Source organism: Drosophila persimilis, unplaced genomic scaffold (assembly GCF_003286085.1).
Source record: "Drosophila persimilis strain 14011-0111.01,24,50 unplaced genomic scaffold, DperRS2 tig00000780-arrow-arrow-pilon, whole genome shotgun sequence".
In the NCBI taxonomy this organism is placed as follows: domain Eukaryota; kingdom Metazoa; phylum Arthropoda; class Insecta; order Diptera; family Drosophilidae; genus Drosophila; species Drosophila persimilis.
This window is the reverse complement of record NW_020825353.1, coordinates 1,090,365-1,107,041: the sequence shown is the minus strand read 5'-3', so window position 1 is coordinate 1,107,041 and position 16,677 is coordinate 1,090,365. Positions and strand designations below refer to the sequence as shown.

At 50.6% G+C, this 16,677-nt stretch overlaps 5 protein-coding genes across 5 annotated transcripts; 3 read left to right on the top strand and 2 right to left on the bottom strand.

Moving 5' to 3' along the window:
* The first annotated feature begins 413 nt into the window (after positions 1–413).
* Positions 414–8,758, top strand: LOC6602353 (histone-lysine N-methyltransferase ash1). The gene is made up of 6 exons (XM_026992642.1): positions 414–738; positions 933–1,036; positions 1,106–6,088; positions 6,174–7,610; positions 7,679–7,906; positions 7,977–8,758. The coding sequence occupies exons 2-6, from the start codon at positions 953–955 to the stop codon at positions 8,163–8,165; spliced, it is 6,921 nt and encodes a 2,306-aa protein (XP_026848443.1). The 5' UTR covers positions 414–738; positions 933–952; the 3' UTR covers positions 8,166–8,758.
* Positions 8,759–8,781: 23 nt separating this feature from the next.
* Positions 8,782–10,030, bottom strand: LOC6602351 (proteasome subunit beta type-1). Its single transcript, XM_002027394.2, has 3 exons — positions 9,365–10,030; positions 9,107–9,209; positions 8,782–9,042 (listed from the first exon to the last, which is right to left on the bottom strand). Exons 1-3 carry the CDS (start codon positions 9,977–9,979, stop codon positions 8,813–8,815), a joined length of 948 nt encoding a protein of 315 aa, XP_002027430.2. The 5' UTR covers positions 9,980–10,030; the 3' UTR covers positions 8,782–8,812.
* An 849-nt stretch (positions 10,031–10,879) lies between these two features.
* LOC6602350 (rRNA methyltransferase 3, mitochondrial) lies at positions 10,880–12,315 on the top strand. Its single transcript, XM_002027393.2, has 2 exons — positions 10,880–11,964; positions 12,021–12,315. Exons 1-2 carry the CDS (start codon positions 10,880–10,882, stop codon positions 12,151–12,153), a joined length of 1,218 nt encoding a protein of 405 aa, XP_002027429.1. The 3' UTR covers positions 12,154–12,315.
* LOC6602349 (ATP-binding cassette sub-family F member 3) lies at positions 12,192–14,928 on the bottom strand. Its single transcript, XM_002027392.2, has 7 exons — positions 14,485–14,928; positions 14,198–14,421; positions 13,481–14,128; positions 13,247–13,420; positions 12,691–13,181; positions 12,523–12,614; positions 12,192–12,464 (listed from the first exon to the last, which is right to left on the bottom strand). The coding sequence occupies exons 1-7, from the start codon at positions 14,827–14,829 to the stop codon at positions 12,312–12,314; spliced, it is 2,127 nt and encodes a 708-aa protein (XP_002027428.1). The 5' UTR covers positions 14,830–14,928; the 3' UTR covers positions 12,192–12,311.
* A 930-nt stretch (positions 14,929–15,858) lies between these two features.
* On the top strand, positions 15,859–16,549 carry LOC6602348 (UPF0389 protein GA21628). Its single transcript, XM_002027391.2, has 2 exons — positions 15,859–16,039; positions 16,100–16,549. The coding sequence occupies exons 1-2, from the start codon at positions 15,873–15,875 to the stop codon at positions 16,314–16,316; spliced, it is 384 nt and encodes a 127-aa protein (XP_002027427.1). The 5' UTR covers positions 15,859–15,872; the 3' UTR covers positions 16,317–16,549.
* The last annotated feature ends 128 nt before the right edge of the window (positions 16,550–16,677 follow it).

Sequence of the window (16,677 nt, the reverse complement as noted above, 5' to 3'; positions counted from 1 at the left end):
AGAGAACGATTAACCCTTTGCTGACTAGTGGGTACTACATTTTCATTTCAAGATATTGTGTTCATGACTTTTAAGCCAAGAGATATAAAAACAGTGTTTTTTTCCGCTGTTCAACGGAAATTATTCACCTGTTTAAATAGTGGGGGGTTAAGTGTATTAAAATCGGTTTTTATATCGGTATATTTACGGTATATTTCTGAAAATCATATGCTCGAAAAAAGCTTCTATCGATTTCAGTATTTCATTGCATGGGTGAGATTATTTGTATACGGTCACTCAGCTGTACACACATACTAGATTCAATAAATCCGCGGTCACACTGCACCCAACACTATTTCTTTATTTATTTATGTTCGTAAATTTTTTGGTTGCTTGGATTTTTGTTGTTGCGCCAAATTAAGATTAAATTAATAAATTGACGCGCGCCCCCACCCGTTGCCCGCGTGCAGCATAAGAGTGAATCTAAATTGAATGTGCTGCATGCGAAAAGAAAAGCATTGCAACGTTGCGTCGTTGTCGTTGCCGTCCGTCGGGCGTCGAACAAAGCAGAGAAGCAGCAGCAGCAGCGACTGCACCAAAAGTGAAAACGGCGCCATTTTAAGAAGCAAAACAAGCCACAAGCCAGAGGCAAATATAAAACTGCAAATGCAATGAATAAAGCACTAACTCGGTTATTCATTGACTCTTTACACTTGAACTAAAGCCGCAGGTGAAGTGCTAGCGAGAAAATCACAAAGCGTAAGTGTGTGAAAAGAGTTGGTGTTGGTTGGCGCGGGGGCCCTCCGACGACGGCCTACCGCCCGCGCGTCCCGCTGTCCCACAACACAGCGCCTACGGTGTGACCTACTTTAAATGCGATTAAATTTAAGGCATTGTCGAAAAACATCTCTCGTTTGTGGCCGCAGCTAATCGTCGCACTTCCCATCTTGCAGCTTCTACGCGACACCAAAATATGAGCAGTGGCCAAAATGAGACATCAGCAGCAGCAAAGGTTCTGGAAACGCAACGTACACAAGAATCCGGCAGTGAAAATGAGGCAAGTGCATATCCATAATCCGTAATCCGTATTAGTGCATCAATGTTTAAGTAACCTTGGAATTTACAGGAAACTGACTCCATTACGGATCAATCGAGCCAATCGAAGTCTGCGAAATCAGCCACACAGTTCAGTGTCGTGCAACGTTCGGACACAGATGGACTGCGCATGAGAATCTCAGCCATTCGCCCCCTGGTACCCGCATCATCAAAAATAGCATCAGTTCCAGCCCCAGCCCCAGCGCCAGCCCCAGCCCCAGGCACAGCCCCCAGTCGAAAGGATCATCAGAGCGTCATTTGCAAGAATCCCTTAAAGTCTAGAAAGATGTCCACCCAGGACACGGAATCCGGCTGCTCAGAGGCTAAAAATAAAGCAGCTAGCAAAAAAATCAAAGTGAAGCGCAAGAAAATTACCAGCGGCAGCAGCAGCACACATAACAAAACCCAGCAACACGCAGAACACACTGCAAAGTCAAAGAAAGGGATGCTTTCTGCCTTCTCCTCGGACTCTGAGGATGATCTACCACTGAAGGTTCACCAGCAGCGTGCCCCCCGTCTCCTGCTGACGGCCATAAGCCAGGCAGCCCAGTCCGCCAGCAAACCTCTCGACATTGGCATCTCTTCGAGCGACAATGATCTGCCCAATCTGGTGCAGGCGGCCATCAAGCGAGTGGAGAGCGACACCGAGGACACCACCGTCGAGGGCAGCTTTCGAAAGGCTGCCAAATCGAAGAATCTGCCCCAATACCAATCCACCTTGCTGCAGGACTTCATGGAAAAGACCCAGATGCTGGGCCAGACCGGAAACTCAAAGTTGACGGAGAAGCAGCTGCCAAAAGCGAAAGAGGAAACCCAACTGCTGGCAAACGTTCCCCGCAAGCGTCGCGGTAGGCCCAAGAAAACGCCAGTAGTGGTGCCGCCATCTCGAAGCTCTGGTCCTGCCATCAATGAATCGGCCGACTCGGGTGTCATAAGCACCACCAGCACCACACAGAGTACCACGCCCTCGCCCAAAATGCAAACTGAGAATATTGTGCCGTCTGGCACAGCCGGAGCGCCAGCCGCTGCGACCAGCAACAAGCCCAAGATCGATATGGCCTATTTGGACAAGCGAATGTATGCGACAGAGCGAGTCCTGTATCCGTCGCCCAGGAACAAGCGCCGGCAGAACAACAAGAAACCCAGCTCTAGCACGAACAAGGAAGAGCTGCAGCTGGACCCTCTGTGGCGGGAGATCGATGTGAACAAAAAGTTCAGGCTGCGCAGCGTGAGTGTGGGTGCGGGTGCGGCTAGCGGCGCGGGAGGTGCCAGCACCACAATATGCAGCAAGATTCTGGCCGCCAAAAGCGGTTATGTCTCGGACTACGGCAGTGTGCGGCACCAGAAGAGCTCCCACAACCACAACTCCGGGTACAAGTCCGATGCCAGCTGCAAGAGTCGCTACAGCACCAAGAGCTGCATGAGTCGCCGCAGTCGGGCCAAGAGCTGTGGCTATCGCAGCGACTGCAAAGAGTCGGGCAAGTCTGGGATGAGGATGCGACGCAAGCGAAGGGCCTCGATGCTGCTGAAGAATGGAGCGGCCCAAGAGGACCCCACCGACGACCTGGACATACTGCTACTAGCCGGCCTCTCTCTGGGCCAGAGCAGCGAGGAGAGCAACGAGTACATCAGCAAGCCCAGTCTCCAGAGTCTGCCCACGACGAGTGCCAGCAAGAAGTATGGGGAAATCAATCGGTATGTGACCACAGGACAGTATTTCGGTCGTGGCGGCGGCAGCGGTAGCAGCAGCCTACCCACCACCAATCCCGAGATTTTCATCAGCAAAATGATGAACCAACGCAAGGAAACCCCTGCCCCCAGCAAGTCCTCCTGCAAGATCAAGTCCAGACGCTCCTCGGCGGCGAGCATGTGCAGCAGCTATGTCTCTGGGGTGTCGCGCGTGCGTCGCCGACATCGACGCAAGAGCTTCAGCCACAGCAAGTCGCTGAACATTGACTCCAAGCTGCTCACTGAGATCGAGATCATCACCAGCACCTTCCACTCCCGCTGTCGCATTCAGGATGATCGACTCACTGGCAGCAGCGGCAAGGAGAAGCTGCTGGCCGAGGCCACCAAGCTGCAGGCGACCCTGGCGGCACCCAATACCGCACAGCAGTTGGTCCTCAATGGCGGAGGAGGCGGCTCTGCAGCGTCGGGCGCTGCGGCACTGCCCAAGCCCCTCAAGCGGGCCCAAAAGAAGCGGAAGCTGAGCGAGCCTTTGGTGGACTTTGCCATGCTCTCGGCCAGCGCCAATGCGAGCGTCAGCGGAACCCCCAATGGCAGTGGCAGCAGCAACGGCACAGCCAAGAGGCGCCACAAGAAGTCGCAGAGCAACTCCAGCTCCAGCCCCGACGATCACAAGTTGCCGCTGAAGAAGCGCCACTATCTGCTCACTCCCGGCGAGCGTCCCCTGGGCGAGGCGGCTTTTGCCAATGGCAAACTCAATGCCGAGGCCTGGGCGGCAGCTGCTGCGACGGCCAAGAGCACTGCCTCCACCAAGTCGCAGGCGCAGTTCAATGCAAAGAGTGGAAAGTCCGCTCTGACGCCCAAGAAGCGGCACCTGCTGGAGCAACCCGCGGCGGCAGGCGTTGCCGCTGCTGCCTCATCGGCCAGCAACTCTCCGCTGCGGATTGTGGTGGACAACAATTCCATCAGTGGCGGCAAGCTGCTGGACATCAGTCCCAGTTCGCTGGGCTCCCTCAAGCAGCAGCGGCGCGGAGGGGTAGCCAAGCAGCAGAAGGTGCCCCACTCCGCGAGGGACTTGATCCAGCTGCAATCGCCATCCGGAAGCTATCCCCCGCCGGGCATATTCGAGCCATCGGTGGAGCTGGAAATACAGATTCCCATTGGGAAGCTAAACGAATCCGTCATTACCAAGACCGAGGTGGAGTCACCGCTGCTCTCGGCCCTGGACATCAAAGAGGATACCAAAAAGGAAATCGGTCAGCGGGTGGTGGAGACACTGCTCCACAAGACCGGCGGCAATCTCCTGCTCAAGCGGAAGCGGAAGAAGATCAATCGCACTGGGTTTCCCACAGTGAAAAAGAAGAAAAGGAAAGTCAGCGTGGAACAGCAACAGCAGCCAGCAGTCGTGATGGTTGATCATCCCATTCTCGGCATGCAGCAAGCGGACGAGGAGCCCTTGCAGCCCATTCGGGAAACGAGGAGCTCCAGCAGCGCCCAAGTCCAGATCCCAGCCAATCCCTTGCTGGATTGTGAGCGTGTTCCCCTGATAGGCGAGGCCAGGGAGACCTTCGTTGCCCGGAGCAATCAGAGGGCACCGCGCCTGTCCGTGGTGGCCCTGGAGCGTCTCCAGCGTCCGCAGACCCCGGCCCCCAGAGGCAGACCGCGAGGAAGAAGACCCAAAGACAAGGAGGCGCTCCCTGTTGTGGTGCCCCCACCGCCTCCCGCGCCCGTCTTGGATGTGAAGCCTCCGGCCAAGAAGCGTGGACGCCAGCCCAAGCCAAAAGTGGAAGTGGAACATCCCGCTGCAGCGCCGCAACAGGTGAAGCCACCACAGACGCTGAACAACATCAAGCTTCCGGCAGGCGTTGGCCTAAAGAGCTGTCAGATTCGCTTGAAGCGTAGGAAGAATCTGCAGGCCACAGTCGTGGACCCGCCACAGCCTTCCACAGTTCTGCCAGTGCCCGTGGAGGTGGTTTCCCCTATGGAAATGCACGCCACGCAGGAGGAAATCGATGCTGCGGCAGAGGCCAAGCGCCTGGAGAAAATCCCCATCGAACATGATCCTCTGCCCGTCAGTGAATCGCTCCATCCCCTGCCGCCCGACAATGCCAGCTTGAGTGATGCTGGCAGCGAGGACAAAGCCTCGACTGTTTCAACGGTCTCTGCCTCCCAGCGCAAGTATTCGAAGGTGAAGAAGAACTACCTGGTGGCCGGACTGTTCTCAAATTATTATAAGCAGTCGCCGATGCCGCCGCCAGGGAACAAGGTGAACAAGAAGCCGGGAGCAACAGGACAGGAGGAGCAGCATGTTGCGCAGGGTGGCAGCCTTCTGCCGCCACCGCCCTACTGCGAGAAGTATTACCGACAAACGGAAATGGACTTTGAGCTGCCCTACGACATTTGGTGGGCGTACACCAACGATAAGCTTCCCACGCGGCACATTGTCCCCTCGTGGAACTATCGGAAGATCCGCACAAATGTCTATGCGGAGTCGGTGCGTCCGAATCTGGCCGGGTTCGACCACCCCACCTGCAATTGCAAGAACCAGGGGGAGAAGGCCTGCCTGGACAACTGTCTCAATCGCATGGTCTACACTGAGTGCTCGCCCAGCAATTGCCCGGCGGCGGAGAAGTGCAGGAACCAGAAGATCCAACGCCATGAGGTGGCCCCCGGCGTAGAGCGATTCATGACGCTGGACAAGGGCTGGGGTGTGCGGACCAAGCTGCCCATCGCCAAGGGCACCTACATTCTCGAGTACGTGGGCGAGGTGGTCACCGAGCGGGAGTTCAAGCAGCGGATGGCCAGCATCTATCTGAACGACACGCATCACTACTGCCTCCATCTGGATGGGGGGCTCGTCATCGATGGCCAGCGCATGGGCAGCGACTGTCGCTTTGTGAACCACTCGTGCGAGCCCAACTGCGAGATGCAGAAGTGGAGCGTCAACGGACTGTCCCGCATGGTTCTGTTTGCCAAGCGGCCCATCGAGCAGGGCGAGGAGCTCACCTACGACTACAACTTCTCGCTGTTCAATCCATCCGAGGGTCAGCCCTGTCGCTGCAATATGCCCCAGTGCAGGGGCGTGATTGGTGGCAAGTCGCAGCGAGTGAAGCCTCTGCCTGCCGTCGAGGCCAAGCCCGTGGAGGGTTGTCCGGCCCGCAACGGCCGCCAGCGGAAGCACAAGGCCAAGAAGCATGCCCAGAGGATGACGGGCAAGGAGAGCCCAGCTGCACTGGCCGTGGCCAAGGCCAAGATGCAGCCACTCTCCGAGAAGGAGAAGAAGTTGGTCAAACAGTTTAATGCGTTCCTAATCCGGAACTTTGAGAAAGTATGCTTCGATCTAATAAGCCCCAAAAGGATTGCCTCTTAATGCTTTCTCTCTCTCTCTCTCTCTCTCTATCTCTCTCAAACAGATTCGCAAATTGCAGGCCAAGCGAGCGGCAGCATCTGATTCGCCCACACATGCGGCCTCCAATGGCGACGGATTGCCTGGAAGTCGACCCTCTACGCCATCCTCCAACTCGCTGCTGGCTACCCAGATTTCGGCTCTCTGCACGCAAAGGAACATGAAGACCCGCGGCCTCACCCAGGCCGTCCAGGATCCAGAGCTGGACAAGATGGCCAAAATGGCCGTGATTCTGAGAGACATTTGCAACGCAGTGGAGGCTCTGAAGATGTCCGAACTCCTGATGACTGTGCCCAGCAATAAGAAAAAGAAGGCCATGAAAAACTCGAATGGAAAGACTCATGGCTCAGGTACTGGCTCGGCCGCCCGCGTGGAGTTCAAGTCAATACAAGCCCATGTCGAGCAGGGACACTACAAGACGCCACTGGAATACGATTTGCAGATGCTGCAACTCTTTGCAGAGGCCAAGCAGCAGCATAGCGATGACGAGGGCAAGTCCAAGGCGGTGCAGAAGCTGCTGGAGTGCTACGAGCAACAAAAGATGGCCTGCTATACACATCTGCTGGAGATTTTGGGCGAGTCAGAGTCATTGCAGAGCTTCAGGCCGAAGGAGGAGGCTGCACCGGTGGAGGAGAAACGCCCAGAGATCCCAGAGGTGGCTCCATTGGCTCTGGCCACTGTGCCCCTGCCCGCCGTAGAGGCATCGCCCGATGAGGATGTGATTCGCTGCATTTGCGGCCTCTACAAAGATGAGGGTCTGATGATTCAGTGCGCCAAGTGCATGGTCTGGCAGCATACGGAGTGCACCAAGGCGGACATTGATGCGGACAACTACCAGTGCGAGCGGTGCGAGCCGCGAGAAGTGGATCGGGAGATACCCCTGGACGAATACACCGAAGAGGGCCATCGCTACTTCCTCACCCTCATGCGGGGCAATCTGCAGGTCCGACAGGGCGACGCTGTGTATGTGCTACGCGATATACCCATCAAGGATGCGGCCGGCAACATTCTACCCAGTCAGAAGCATACCTACGAGACAATTGGGGCCATTGACTACCAGGAATGCGACATCTTTCGAGTGGAGCACTTGTGGAAGAATGATGATGGGAAACGCTTCATTTTCGGCCACCATTTCTTGCGACCCCACGAGACCTTCCACGAGCCCTCGCGCCGCTTCTATCCCAATGAGGTGGTTCGCGTCTCCCTCTACGAGGTGGTGCCCATTGAGCTAGTCATTGGTCGGTGCTGGGTCTTGGATCGTACCACATTTTGCAAGGGCCGTCCAATGGAGTGCCCCGACGAGGATCATTGTTTCATCTGCGAGCTGCGGGTGGACAAGACGGCGAGATTCTTTTCCAAAGCCAAAGCCAACCATCCGGCCTGCACTAAGAGCTATGCCTTCCGCAAATTCCCCGAAAAGCTGAAGATCTGCAAAAGCTATGCGGTAATGTTAAATACGAGTTTTTGCAACCTCAAAGTAAACCAAATGCTAATAATTCAATGTCTCTACAGCCCCATGATGTGGATCCCTCGTTGCTGAAAACGAAGAAGCATAAGACTGATTTAGAAGTAGGAGGAGCTGTGCCCGCAACGATGCACAAGACTTCAGGAAGACAGGAGCAGCAGCAGCAGCAGAAAGCAGGAGGCAGAAAGCAACGTGGGAATAGTGCGGCAGCCGCAGAAGCAACGGGAGGAGCAACAACGGTACATGTTGTGGCCCCAGTGGCGCCCAATGGACAGGTACAGTGTACTGCGAGTCCCTTTCCAAACTAAATTGCCACCAATTGCTTATCCGTTCCATCCATTGCAGGTCCTCGAGAAGAAGCGCTCACGCTTGGAGAACGTTTTGAAGACCGTAAAGTTGAAGTGTATGGATGCCCAGACGGCCCAGGAGCAGCCGATTGATTTGTCGTACCTGTGGTCCGGCCGCGGGGCCAGGCAGCGCAAAACCAACAACCAAACCAGCAGTAGCTCGAACTCGGTCACGCCCAGCGCCTAGTTTGCGCTGAGGCTCAGCCATGTACATATACTATGTGCATGCTTACATTTAGAGGCATTGCTTAATATATTATGGAACATAACTTAACAGATAATAGCCCGTAGCCATGTACATACATAAATCGCAGCGGTGATAGTAGTAATTCTAGTTTTTAAACTGTTATGAACAAAATTCGTGAAGAATGGGCCTTGGAGAATGGCTAAAATGGAACTTATTATGAAGAATACCTTTAACGATGAATATTTTAAGAACTTATTTATATCCTTGAATTTAAACAACCGCATGAAGCCCAATTTAGATGAATTTCTTATGTTTTAATTGTTTACATCGCATTTCCGTATTAACCTTGTTTTACATAGCTCTCCCCAACCCACCCCACTCACCACACTCCTTCCAATTTAAGGCGTTTGACTTTTGAATTGTTATTTTAAATTATTGTATTTTGTTATGAATGAATGCTTAACGAAACTACGCAAACATCCAAGCGGAAGAACCGAACGCGCGATTAGTTTTTAATTAATTTGAAATTGTTATTAACTGCTAACACAAACATTGAAAGTGAAATAAAAGTATATTTTTCATTACAACTGAAATTTCGGAATGTAATCTTCATGGTTGCCAGCGTGTCCTTGGGCCTGATGAGGGTGTCAAAGACATCGTCCGTCTGGAAGAAGCCCACCACAGTAGCGGAGCCATCGATGCAGTTGTACTGGTCGTCGCAGCAGAAGATCTTCGATGGAACTGATCCTGGCGGCACTTTGGTACAGCCCCACACATCTGACCCGACTCGTTGGTACCGCACTCGTTGATGCATTCGAGTGGCAGTCCCAGCCATAGCATTTGCATGCTGGTCGACAACCCGTCGAATTGTTTTTAACTGAAAGAGGGATACAAGAAGGATACATTTCGGGGTCTATGGGCATCAATTGAAGGCCGCACACTTGAACTGATTCGCCTTGCAGGTGATGTTGCAGTTGATCCTGTCGCTGTTGATGCACTTCCCGGTGACGCAGCTGGAGAGCATTTGTGAGTTGCAGTTTTTGACTGCGAAAAAGTAATCATAGTGCTATGTAAATGATAATTTAATGAGCAACGAAAACGAAAGAGAGAGTGTTAAAGGAAAAGGCGATGGGAGTGAATTAGAACTCATCCTTGCCCAGCTGCATCTTCTCGACCTTAATGCTATCCTTTGTAATTACATTGATAATCACAGAGTCGCCGGTGAACACGTCGCTCTGCGCGGCCGTGATGAAGGCATCTTTGGCGATGGCCAGGGCACGCTCCTTGGTTAGCGCCGGCTGCTCGGATGTCTCATCAAGGAGATCCTTCTTAGTGTAGCCAATCTGATTGTCCAGCACCGGCTGCAGTATGCCGACGGCTGTCCCCTCGACACGGCTGCTTTCACGGACGAAATGGCCGATGCAATCGTAAGAGAATACGGCCCCCTGGCCGTCCTGGTCGATGCCACCCAAAATGGGGGAGACGTTGTAGGGTAGATGGCGTCGCTGGTACTGGACCACGGAGAGCATCTGTGCCATGGACTCGATGCTCATGACCTTGTGGTGCTGGTTCTCGTAGCCCTGCTGCTTCACCTTCAACAGATTAGTCAGCGAGACGGCGTCGCACCAGCAGCCTGTGGCCGCCACCACCATCTGCTTGGACAGAGGACACAACTTGGTCTGTGTCCGCGAGAGAATTGCACAGCCGCTGCTCAAACGTGTGTCCCCGCCAATGACCACGAAGTCCTTTCCGGCAATGGCCAAAACAGTGCCGCCATTATTCTCGTATAAATCAGGCTTGCCAGGCTTCCACATGGACACAAATTCGTTCAAACTCGTATAGAATAATGTGCTGTATAAAATATATTTATATTATTGGTTGGCGAGTGTTCGTGCAGCGGCACTTTCCTCCAAGTGATGCTCGATTTTCAGATGTTAAAGGCAAAGCAACGTAGATATAATACGATGATTTTAATCACTCAAAAAATTTGTTTGAAAATCAAAGAAAGATATTCAAAAACTTGAACATTTGCTCTTTATTGTTTATCTATTGCTAACTCCCAAAATCCAACAAAATCAGCATTCAGCTTCCCTTCCAGCCAGGAGAGGACCCTCCGTATGGGCAATCCAAAGAGCAAGGAGCCTGAGTCAGATCGGATCAGTATTATAGCCAGAAGGAACAAATGAAATCTTTCTATAGCTCTATCTCACTCTTCCTTGTGCAGTGTGCGTGCTCTGGCGGAAGCGAGCGAGGTAAAACTCAGCAAACCACCTGGCAAGCGCGTTGTAAGCACCGAAGTTGTGTTGGTTAATTAACCAATTAATAATGAATTATTATTAATAAAGAATGAAATTTCTAATTATATTTATTAATTCTTATTTGCGCCAAATATTTGATTTTCGATACAAACAAAACAGCCCTTTTTATGTTGTTTCGATATTTGCATGCATGCGATATTTTAAAATGACAACCAGGGCTGCCAAAAATTCAGGGTTAATACAAGCTAGATTCGAAAAACATGTGCCAAAACTTACTAAAAAAGACAAAATATAGCACAGGTAGGTCTTTAATAACGATGCAGTGTATGTCTATACTAAATTGCTTAAATAAGAATTTTTCAAATTTCAGATATAATAACAAATAACAAATGCTAGATATAACCTGAAATATGCTAAACTGGCAGCACTGCCAACAACAAGTGAAAAAACCCAATAATGTTTTTGAACATCTTAAAACGCTCTTTTCAGTCAAATTTAAGGCATGTGAACAACTTTAATGTGCTGCGATCGAGCAGCTCAGGTGTTCCCAAAAACGACATCACAGATGCACTGGATATAGAGGCCAATCTCTTTGAGCATTCCTTGTTAAAGCATGAGCCGGTTAGCACGCGGGAAGCTTTACGCAAGAATCGGTATAAGGGAACAGCTAAACCCCAAAAAAAAGGGAAAGATCAGAGTTTCTCTGTGACACCACCCAAGCTCAGCATTCCGCCTGCTCCACGACCAACACCAGTCCCAGCAGCAGTCATCAAGGACAGCGAATTGAATCTGGAGTTTGTGCGTCTCACACTGCAGGATCCGCTGACCAGCACCCTGTTGACTACAGTGCGGTCCAGGAAGCGTCGCGACAAGAACCGGCAGATAATCATCGAGGGCAGGCGCCTCATAAAGGAGGCCCTGCAATGCGGCCTCAAAATGAGTACCCTCATATTCAGCCAGAAAGATCAGTTGGCCCTGTTAAAAGAGGAAGTGGCCCAAGCCCAGCAGGAGACCCACACAAAGATCTACAAAGTGCCACAACATGACCTAAAGACTTGGTCCTCGTTGGTGACGCCCCCTGGCCTGTTGGCCGTCTTCGATCGGCCCTCGGAGAAGGGATTGGAGAAAAACCTGGCCGAGCAAGAGCGGCTTGGCAGCCAGCCCCTGCCCATTACAGTCGTGTGTGACAATATAAGGGAGCCCAATAACCTGGGAAGCATTATAAGGACCTGCGCCGCACTGCCCTGCAGTCAAGTGGTGATCACCCGCGGCTGTTGCGATCCTTGGGAGTCGAAGGCCCTGCGCGGCGGCTGTGGCGGTCAGTTCCGCGTACCCATACGCGACGATGTTTCATGGGAGGAGCTCTCCATGACCATCCCTGCCGATGCAGCTGATGATTGCCATGTTTTCATAGCGGAGAGCAATAAGGAGAAGCTGGCCAATCGCCGGGCCATCGATTATGCAGACATCGCACAGATTGGAACCCACAATTTGCTCATTATTGGCGGAGAAAGCCACGGCGTGAGTGAAGAAGCCTACAGGTAAGAGATTTTTGATCTCAATAGTCATGTAAAGACTTAGACACTATTTCTTACAGCTTCATGAACCTAGTGGGAGGCAAGGGAAAGTGCGTGTATATACCCCTGGCAGCTGGCATTGATAGCCTGAATGTGGCATCTGCACTGACGCTGTTGCTATTTGAGCTTCGCCGGAAACTGAGTCAGCCTTGATCACAATCGAACGATGCTTAGGAAAACCACAATGAAGATTTATCTTTGGAAACATTGTTGAACCATTTCCGAAGTGTTTTCTTTGTCACGGACATATTGTTATAAATTTAGTGCTAGTCTGTTTCACAAATTCATTGGATAATAAAATACAATACAATTCAACTATTCGCTTCGATTTCCTTGTAGACCTCACGCTTGTATTCGTCCAGGCCACCTTCGATGGCGCGAACCGTGCGATTGCCGCACACCCAGAGCTCCTTGCAAACGACTTTAATGAGACGCTCGTCGTGAGAGACCAAGATGACGCCGCCCTGAAAGTATAACAATGGGCTTCACATTTTTGAATACTCGTAGTTTGATGAAATCTACCTTGAAGGCATTGATGGCTTTGCCCAAGGCATCAATTGTCTCGATATCCAAGTGATTGGTAGGCTCATCGAGCACCAAAAAATTGGGTTCCGCTGTTGAATCAATTTGAACCGTTTAATGATTATTAGGATTGTGAGATTGAGATGGATTTTATAGTCCCCCACTTACCCATGCACATCTTTGCTAAGGCCACACGTGATTTTTGTCCACCAGACAAGCTGGCAATGCTCTGCAGTGCCAGGGGTCCGGATAAACCAAAGCTACCCAGCTGACGACGGTACTCCTCATCGGGGCGACCCGGAAATAGTTCGGCCAGGACGCCCACACACGTCACGTTCATATTCAGATGATCCACATGGTGCTGGGCAAAGTAGCCAATGCGCAGGCCGCGATGCAGGACAATGTTGCCGTGAATGGTGCTCAGTTGGCCGACAATGATCTTGAGCAGCGTGGATTTACCCGCTCCGTTCTCGCCCACAATGCAGATGCGCGAGTCCGAGGTGGCCGACAGATTGACACCCTTGAAAATGGGCAAAGGGTCTTCGGGATTGTAGCGGAAGGAGACCTCAGAAATGGCCAGAACGGGGGGATTTAGTGGCTCTACCTCTGGGAACTTGAGCGTGACGACCGTTTCCTTCTCCACGGGCTTGAGTTCGGGTCTGTATGGGAGGGGAAAAGAGATATATCTGAACTGTGAAGACAAACGATTATTTGTGAGGCTTACAGCTTCTCCAGCATCTTGATTTTGGATTGTACAGATGAGGCACGATTGGCATTGTAACGGAAACGATCAATAAACTCCTGGACATGATTTCTATGAGCCATTTGAGCCTCGTATTCGCGTCTTTGAGCCTTCATCTTCTCCGTTTTAGTCTTTTCGAACTGCTCATAGTTGCCCCTGCGGAATGATAATGAGATTTGTTAGCCAGCCGCATATCCACATATATATGTATCTTACTTGTATGCCTCCAGCTCCTGGGAATGTAGATGTACAATGTCCGTGGGTACTACGTCCAGGAAATTGCGGTCGTGAGATACGACCAAGATCGTGGTGGGCCACGATTGCAGATAATTTTCCAGCCAGATGATGGCCTTGATGTCCAACATGTTAGTCGGCTCATCGAGGAGCAGCAGATCCGGCTTTGAAAAGAGTGCACGAGCCAGGGCCAAGCGCATGCGCCAGCCACCGGAGAACGATTTGGTCGGCCGCAGTTGCATGTCAGCGTCGAAGCCAAGACCCTTAAGTATCACAGATGCACGGGCCACCGCCTTGTCTGCCTCGATGTTCTGAAGGGCAGCATACGTCTCGCTCAGCTCATTGGACAGGGTCGTATCCTGCACGCCATTGTTTAGAGCAGCCAGGATTTCCTTTTCCCTTGTCAGGAGCCTCGTTCTCTCAGTATCACACTCGAGGACACTTTCGACGGCGGTCGTGTCGTCGCCCACCACCTCCTGTTCCACATGCAGCACTGAGATGTGTGAGGGGATCTGCAGTTGTCGTTCTGCAATCATCCTCAGCATGGTGGTCTTGCCCAGACCATTGCGTCCAACCAGACCATAGCGGCGCCCAAAGGATAGCAGCAGATTCGCATTTTGCAGGAGTACTCTGTGATAAAAAAAAACATGATTGATCAACTTGGGGGTGAGGGCGCTAGGGGATTATTTTTGGACTTACTTTTCGCCAAAGGCCAGATCAAAGTTCTCAATTTTGATGTCCATGGAACGATTCAGACCCTTTTGATCCAATTTAGTGTTCTTCTTATTGGTAACCTGGGAGGCGGTAGCCGTTTGCAGTTTCACTGCTACGGGAATCATGCCATGCTTGTTCACCTCCTGACGCTTCTCCTGCTTCTGTTGCAGCTTGGCTTCCGCCTTCTCCAGCTTCTTCGAGTCTACTTTCTTTAGGGAGATCGAGATTGGCAATGACAATTAGATTTCGACTCTGGTCGGCTTCACACTCACATTGGCCCCATCCTTGTTGACCACCCATATGCTCTGCAGATCCATGTCCATACGCTCCATGTTCTTGGCCATCTCCTCTATGTTTACGGGGGCATTCAGCACCTTCCGCTCCACATTTGTGCTATTGTTCTTCATTATGTTGAAGAACTCCTCGCATATGTCCCGAATACTCTCCTCCGGCCGGTCACCGGCCACACTTTGCAGGATATCGCCCACGGCGTCGAAGATATCATCGCACGTTTCAAAATCTTCCACGCTGCCGGCCAGCACTCCAACAACATAGCTCACCAATTCCGAGTCTATCGCTGGGAACTCACGCTGCAGAATTTTTGTGTATTCGCTCATTTCGCCTGTGTTGTGTTGGATAATTGGATCCTACAGTTGACCTCGATCACGGCTATCACTATATCCAATATCCAATGCAAGCGGCACGCAGAAAAAATTGATTTATTTGATTTAATGATTTTTTTACACGCACGCGAAAAGAGAAAGAAACTACACGGTGACTGCACGGTAACTACACATTTGCTACATAATGAGAGGAAAAAGAGGGTATGGACCAGAGGCAAACCAATTCAGGAATCCAACGCATACGAGTGAAAATCCACCCCATTTGCCTAATATAGCTTGAAGAAAAAAATCACGCCGAGGCGAGGTTCATACAAACCTTGCAATTTGCCCATGGGGCTTTTGTTTCTTGGCAAAATAATTCAAAATAACGCTCGCACCACTCATTTTTGCGTTGCGTGTATGAGCCGATAGAACCGGTGGACTTACCGATATACCGACACACTGTTTGCCTCAGAAAGACACCGTCTATTTTTTTTAAATATACCAAAGAAGAAAGTAACAAAACCCTATTTTCCTCAATAAAAGATCATTCTTTACTCTCTTGGTTAGTATTATTATAAAACAGGTTATCGTTTACAATAATCACTACGTTCACATTGCTGTCATTTTCCTAGTCATTTTGAGCTTTTTTCCGATTCAAAATGTTTGACTTCAAAATATACCGTAAACCTTAACGTTTCATTCATTATGATTGAAAAAACTCAGCCTCCGTTTGTAAATTCTTCTTGCTGATCCACGCTCTCTCCAAAATGACCACGATATCTTTCACCTGAGCTGCGTTCAAATTTGTCAAGGTTCATAATTTTCGTGTAGTGTATTTGAAGCACGTAATAGTGTAATATGTAATATTCAACCGGAATTCAAAGTAGAGGTATATGATGGATATGACTACAAATAATTCGTCGGTATATTTAAGGTATATGTTGAAAACCAGACGGTATGCTTCGGTATATTTCTGAGGGTAAGACCGTATTTCTTATCGATAAGTGCACTGCACTAGCAAAATTGCATAAAGTTTTATAATCATAACAACAAACATGTTTAATAAATCTGCGCTAATTGGCAGCCTTGTGCGCCGCTCCTTTGGCACCACCAACCCCCTGAGACAGGCGATCAAGAACCACCAGCCGAACGATATGGAGAAACGGTTCTTGGTATGGAGCGGTAAATACAAGTCGCAGGCTGAAGTCCCAGCTTTCGTCAGGTATGTGTGCTTCTCGAGTAACAGGTGGTTAATACTAGTTACCATTCCTTATGCTTGCAGCCAGGATGAGATGGAACGTGTTCGCAACAAAATGCGCATCCGCCTGGCCAACATCATGATCGCCCTGACCGTTATTGGCTGCGGCATTATGGTCTACAGCGGCAAGCAAGCTGCCAAAAGAGGAGAGTCAGTGTCCAAGATGAATCTGGAATGGCACAAGCAGTTCAATGAGCTCAAGCCTGAGGGCGGAGCAGCAGCCCCAGCTTCCTCAAAATAGGAAACAGAAATAGAAGCGAAAACCACCCCCACTCGCATAGATATCGACACTGTTAATTGTTTCTTGTGTTTCTTTGAGAAGTTCGTTTAGATTGAAATTGAAATGTGAGATATTTATAGACTTTTTTCTTTTCTTGGTATAACCACATCCACATCCTTGGTAGATATCCAGTGATATTTGTAAACTCAAGCTAATTTGTATTAAGTGAATGGAATAAATATTTTATGAGTATATGTGCAGTGTTCCACCTAGCAAATGCATTTGAAAACACTGCAAGCGAGCAACCGAGCAACATCTGTTTCGTTTCGGTGGCCACCACTTGCTCGGTCGAGAGCGCCGACTCCGTGAGAGCCGACTCCGC

Excerpts from the sequence above, each read along its gene's own strand:
- LOC6602350 (XM_002027393.2), top strand. The coding sequence starts at position 10,880 with ATGTTTTTGAACATCTTAAAACGCTCTTTTCAGTCAAATTTAAGGCAT. Across the intron at positions 11,965-12,020 it reads GTGAGTGAAGAAGCCTACAG|CTTCATGAACCTAGTGGGAG; the intron begins GTAAGAGATTTT and ends TATTTCTTACAG.
- LOC6602349 (XM_002027392.2), bottom strand. The coding sequence starts at position 14,829 with ATGAGCGAATACACAAAAATTCTGCAGCGTGAGTTCCCAGCGATAGAC. Across the intron at positions 13,421-13,480 it reads CAGGAGCTGGAGGCATACAA|GGGCAACTATGAGCAGTTCG; the intron begins GTAAGATACATA and ends ATCATTCCGCAG. Across the intron at positions 12,465-12,522 it reads AAGCCATCAATGCCTTCAAG|GGCGGCGTCATCTTGGTCTC; the intron begins GTAGATTTCATC and ends TTATACTTTCAG.
- LOC6602351 (XM_002027394.2), bottom strand. The coding sequence starts at position 9,979 with ATGTGGAAGCCTGGCAAGCCTGATTTATACGAGAATAATGGCGGCACT. Across the intron at positions 9,210-9,364 it reads GCGACTCTGTGATTATCAAT|TCAAAAACTGCAACTCACAA; the intron begins GTAATTACAAAG and ends ACTTTTTCGCAG. Across the intron at positions 9,043-9,106 it reads TGCAAGGCGAATCAGTTCAA|TTAAAAACAATTCGACGGGT; the intron begins GTGTGCGGCCTT and ends TCCCTCTTTCAG.
- LOC6602353 (XM_026992642.1), top strand. The coding sequence starts at position 953 with ATGAGCAGTGGCCAAAATGAGACATCAGCAGCAGCAAAGGTTCTGGAA. Across the intron at positions 6,089-6,173 it reads TAATCCGGAACTTTGAGAAA|ATTCGCAAATTGCAGGCCAA; the intron begins GTATGCTTCGAT and ends TCTCTCAAACAG. Across the intron at positions 7,611-7,678 it reads AGATCTGCAAAAGCTATGCG|CCCCATGATGTGGATCCCTC; the intron begins GTAATGTTAAAT and ends ATGTCTCTACAG.
- LOC6602348 (XM_002027391.2), top strand. The coding sequence starts at position 15,873 with ATGTTTAATAAATCTGCGCTAATTGGCAGCCTTGTGCGCCGCTCCTTT. Across the intron at positions 16,040-16,099 it reads GAAGTCCCAGCTTTCGTCAG|CCAGGATGAGATGGAACGTG; the intron begins GTATGTGTGCTT and ends TTATGCTTGCAG.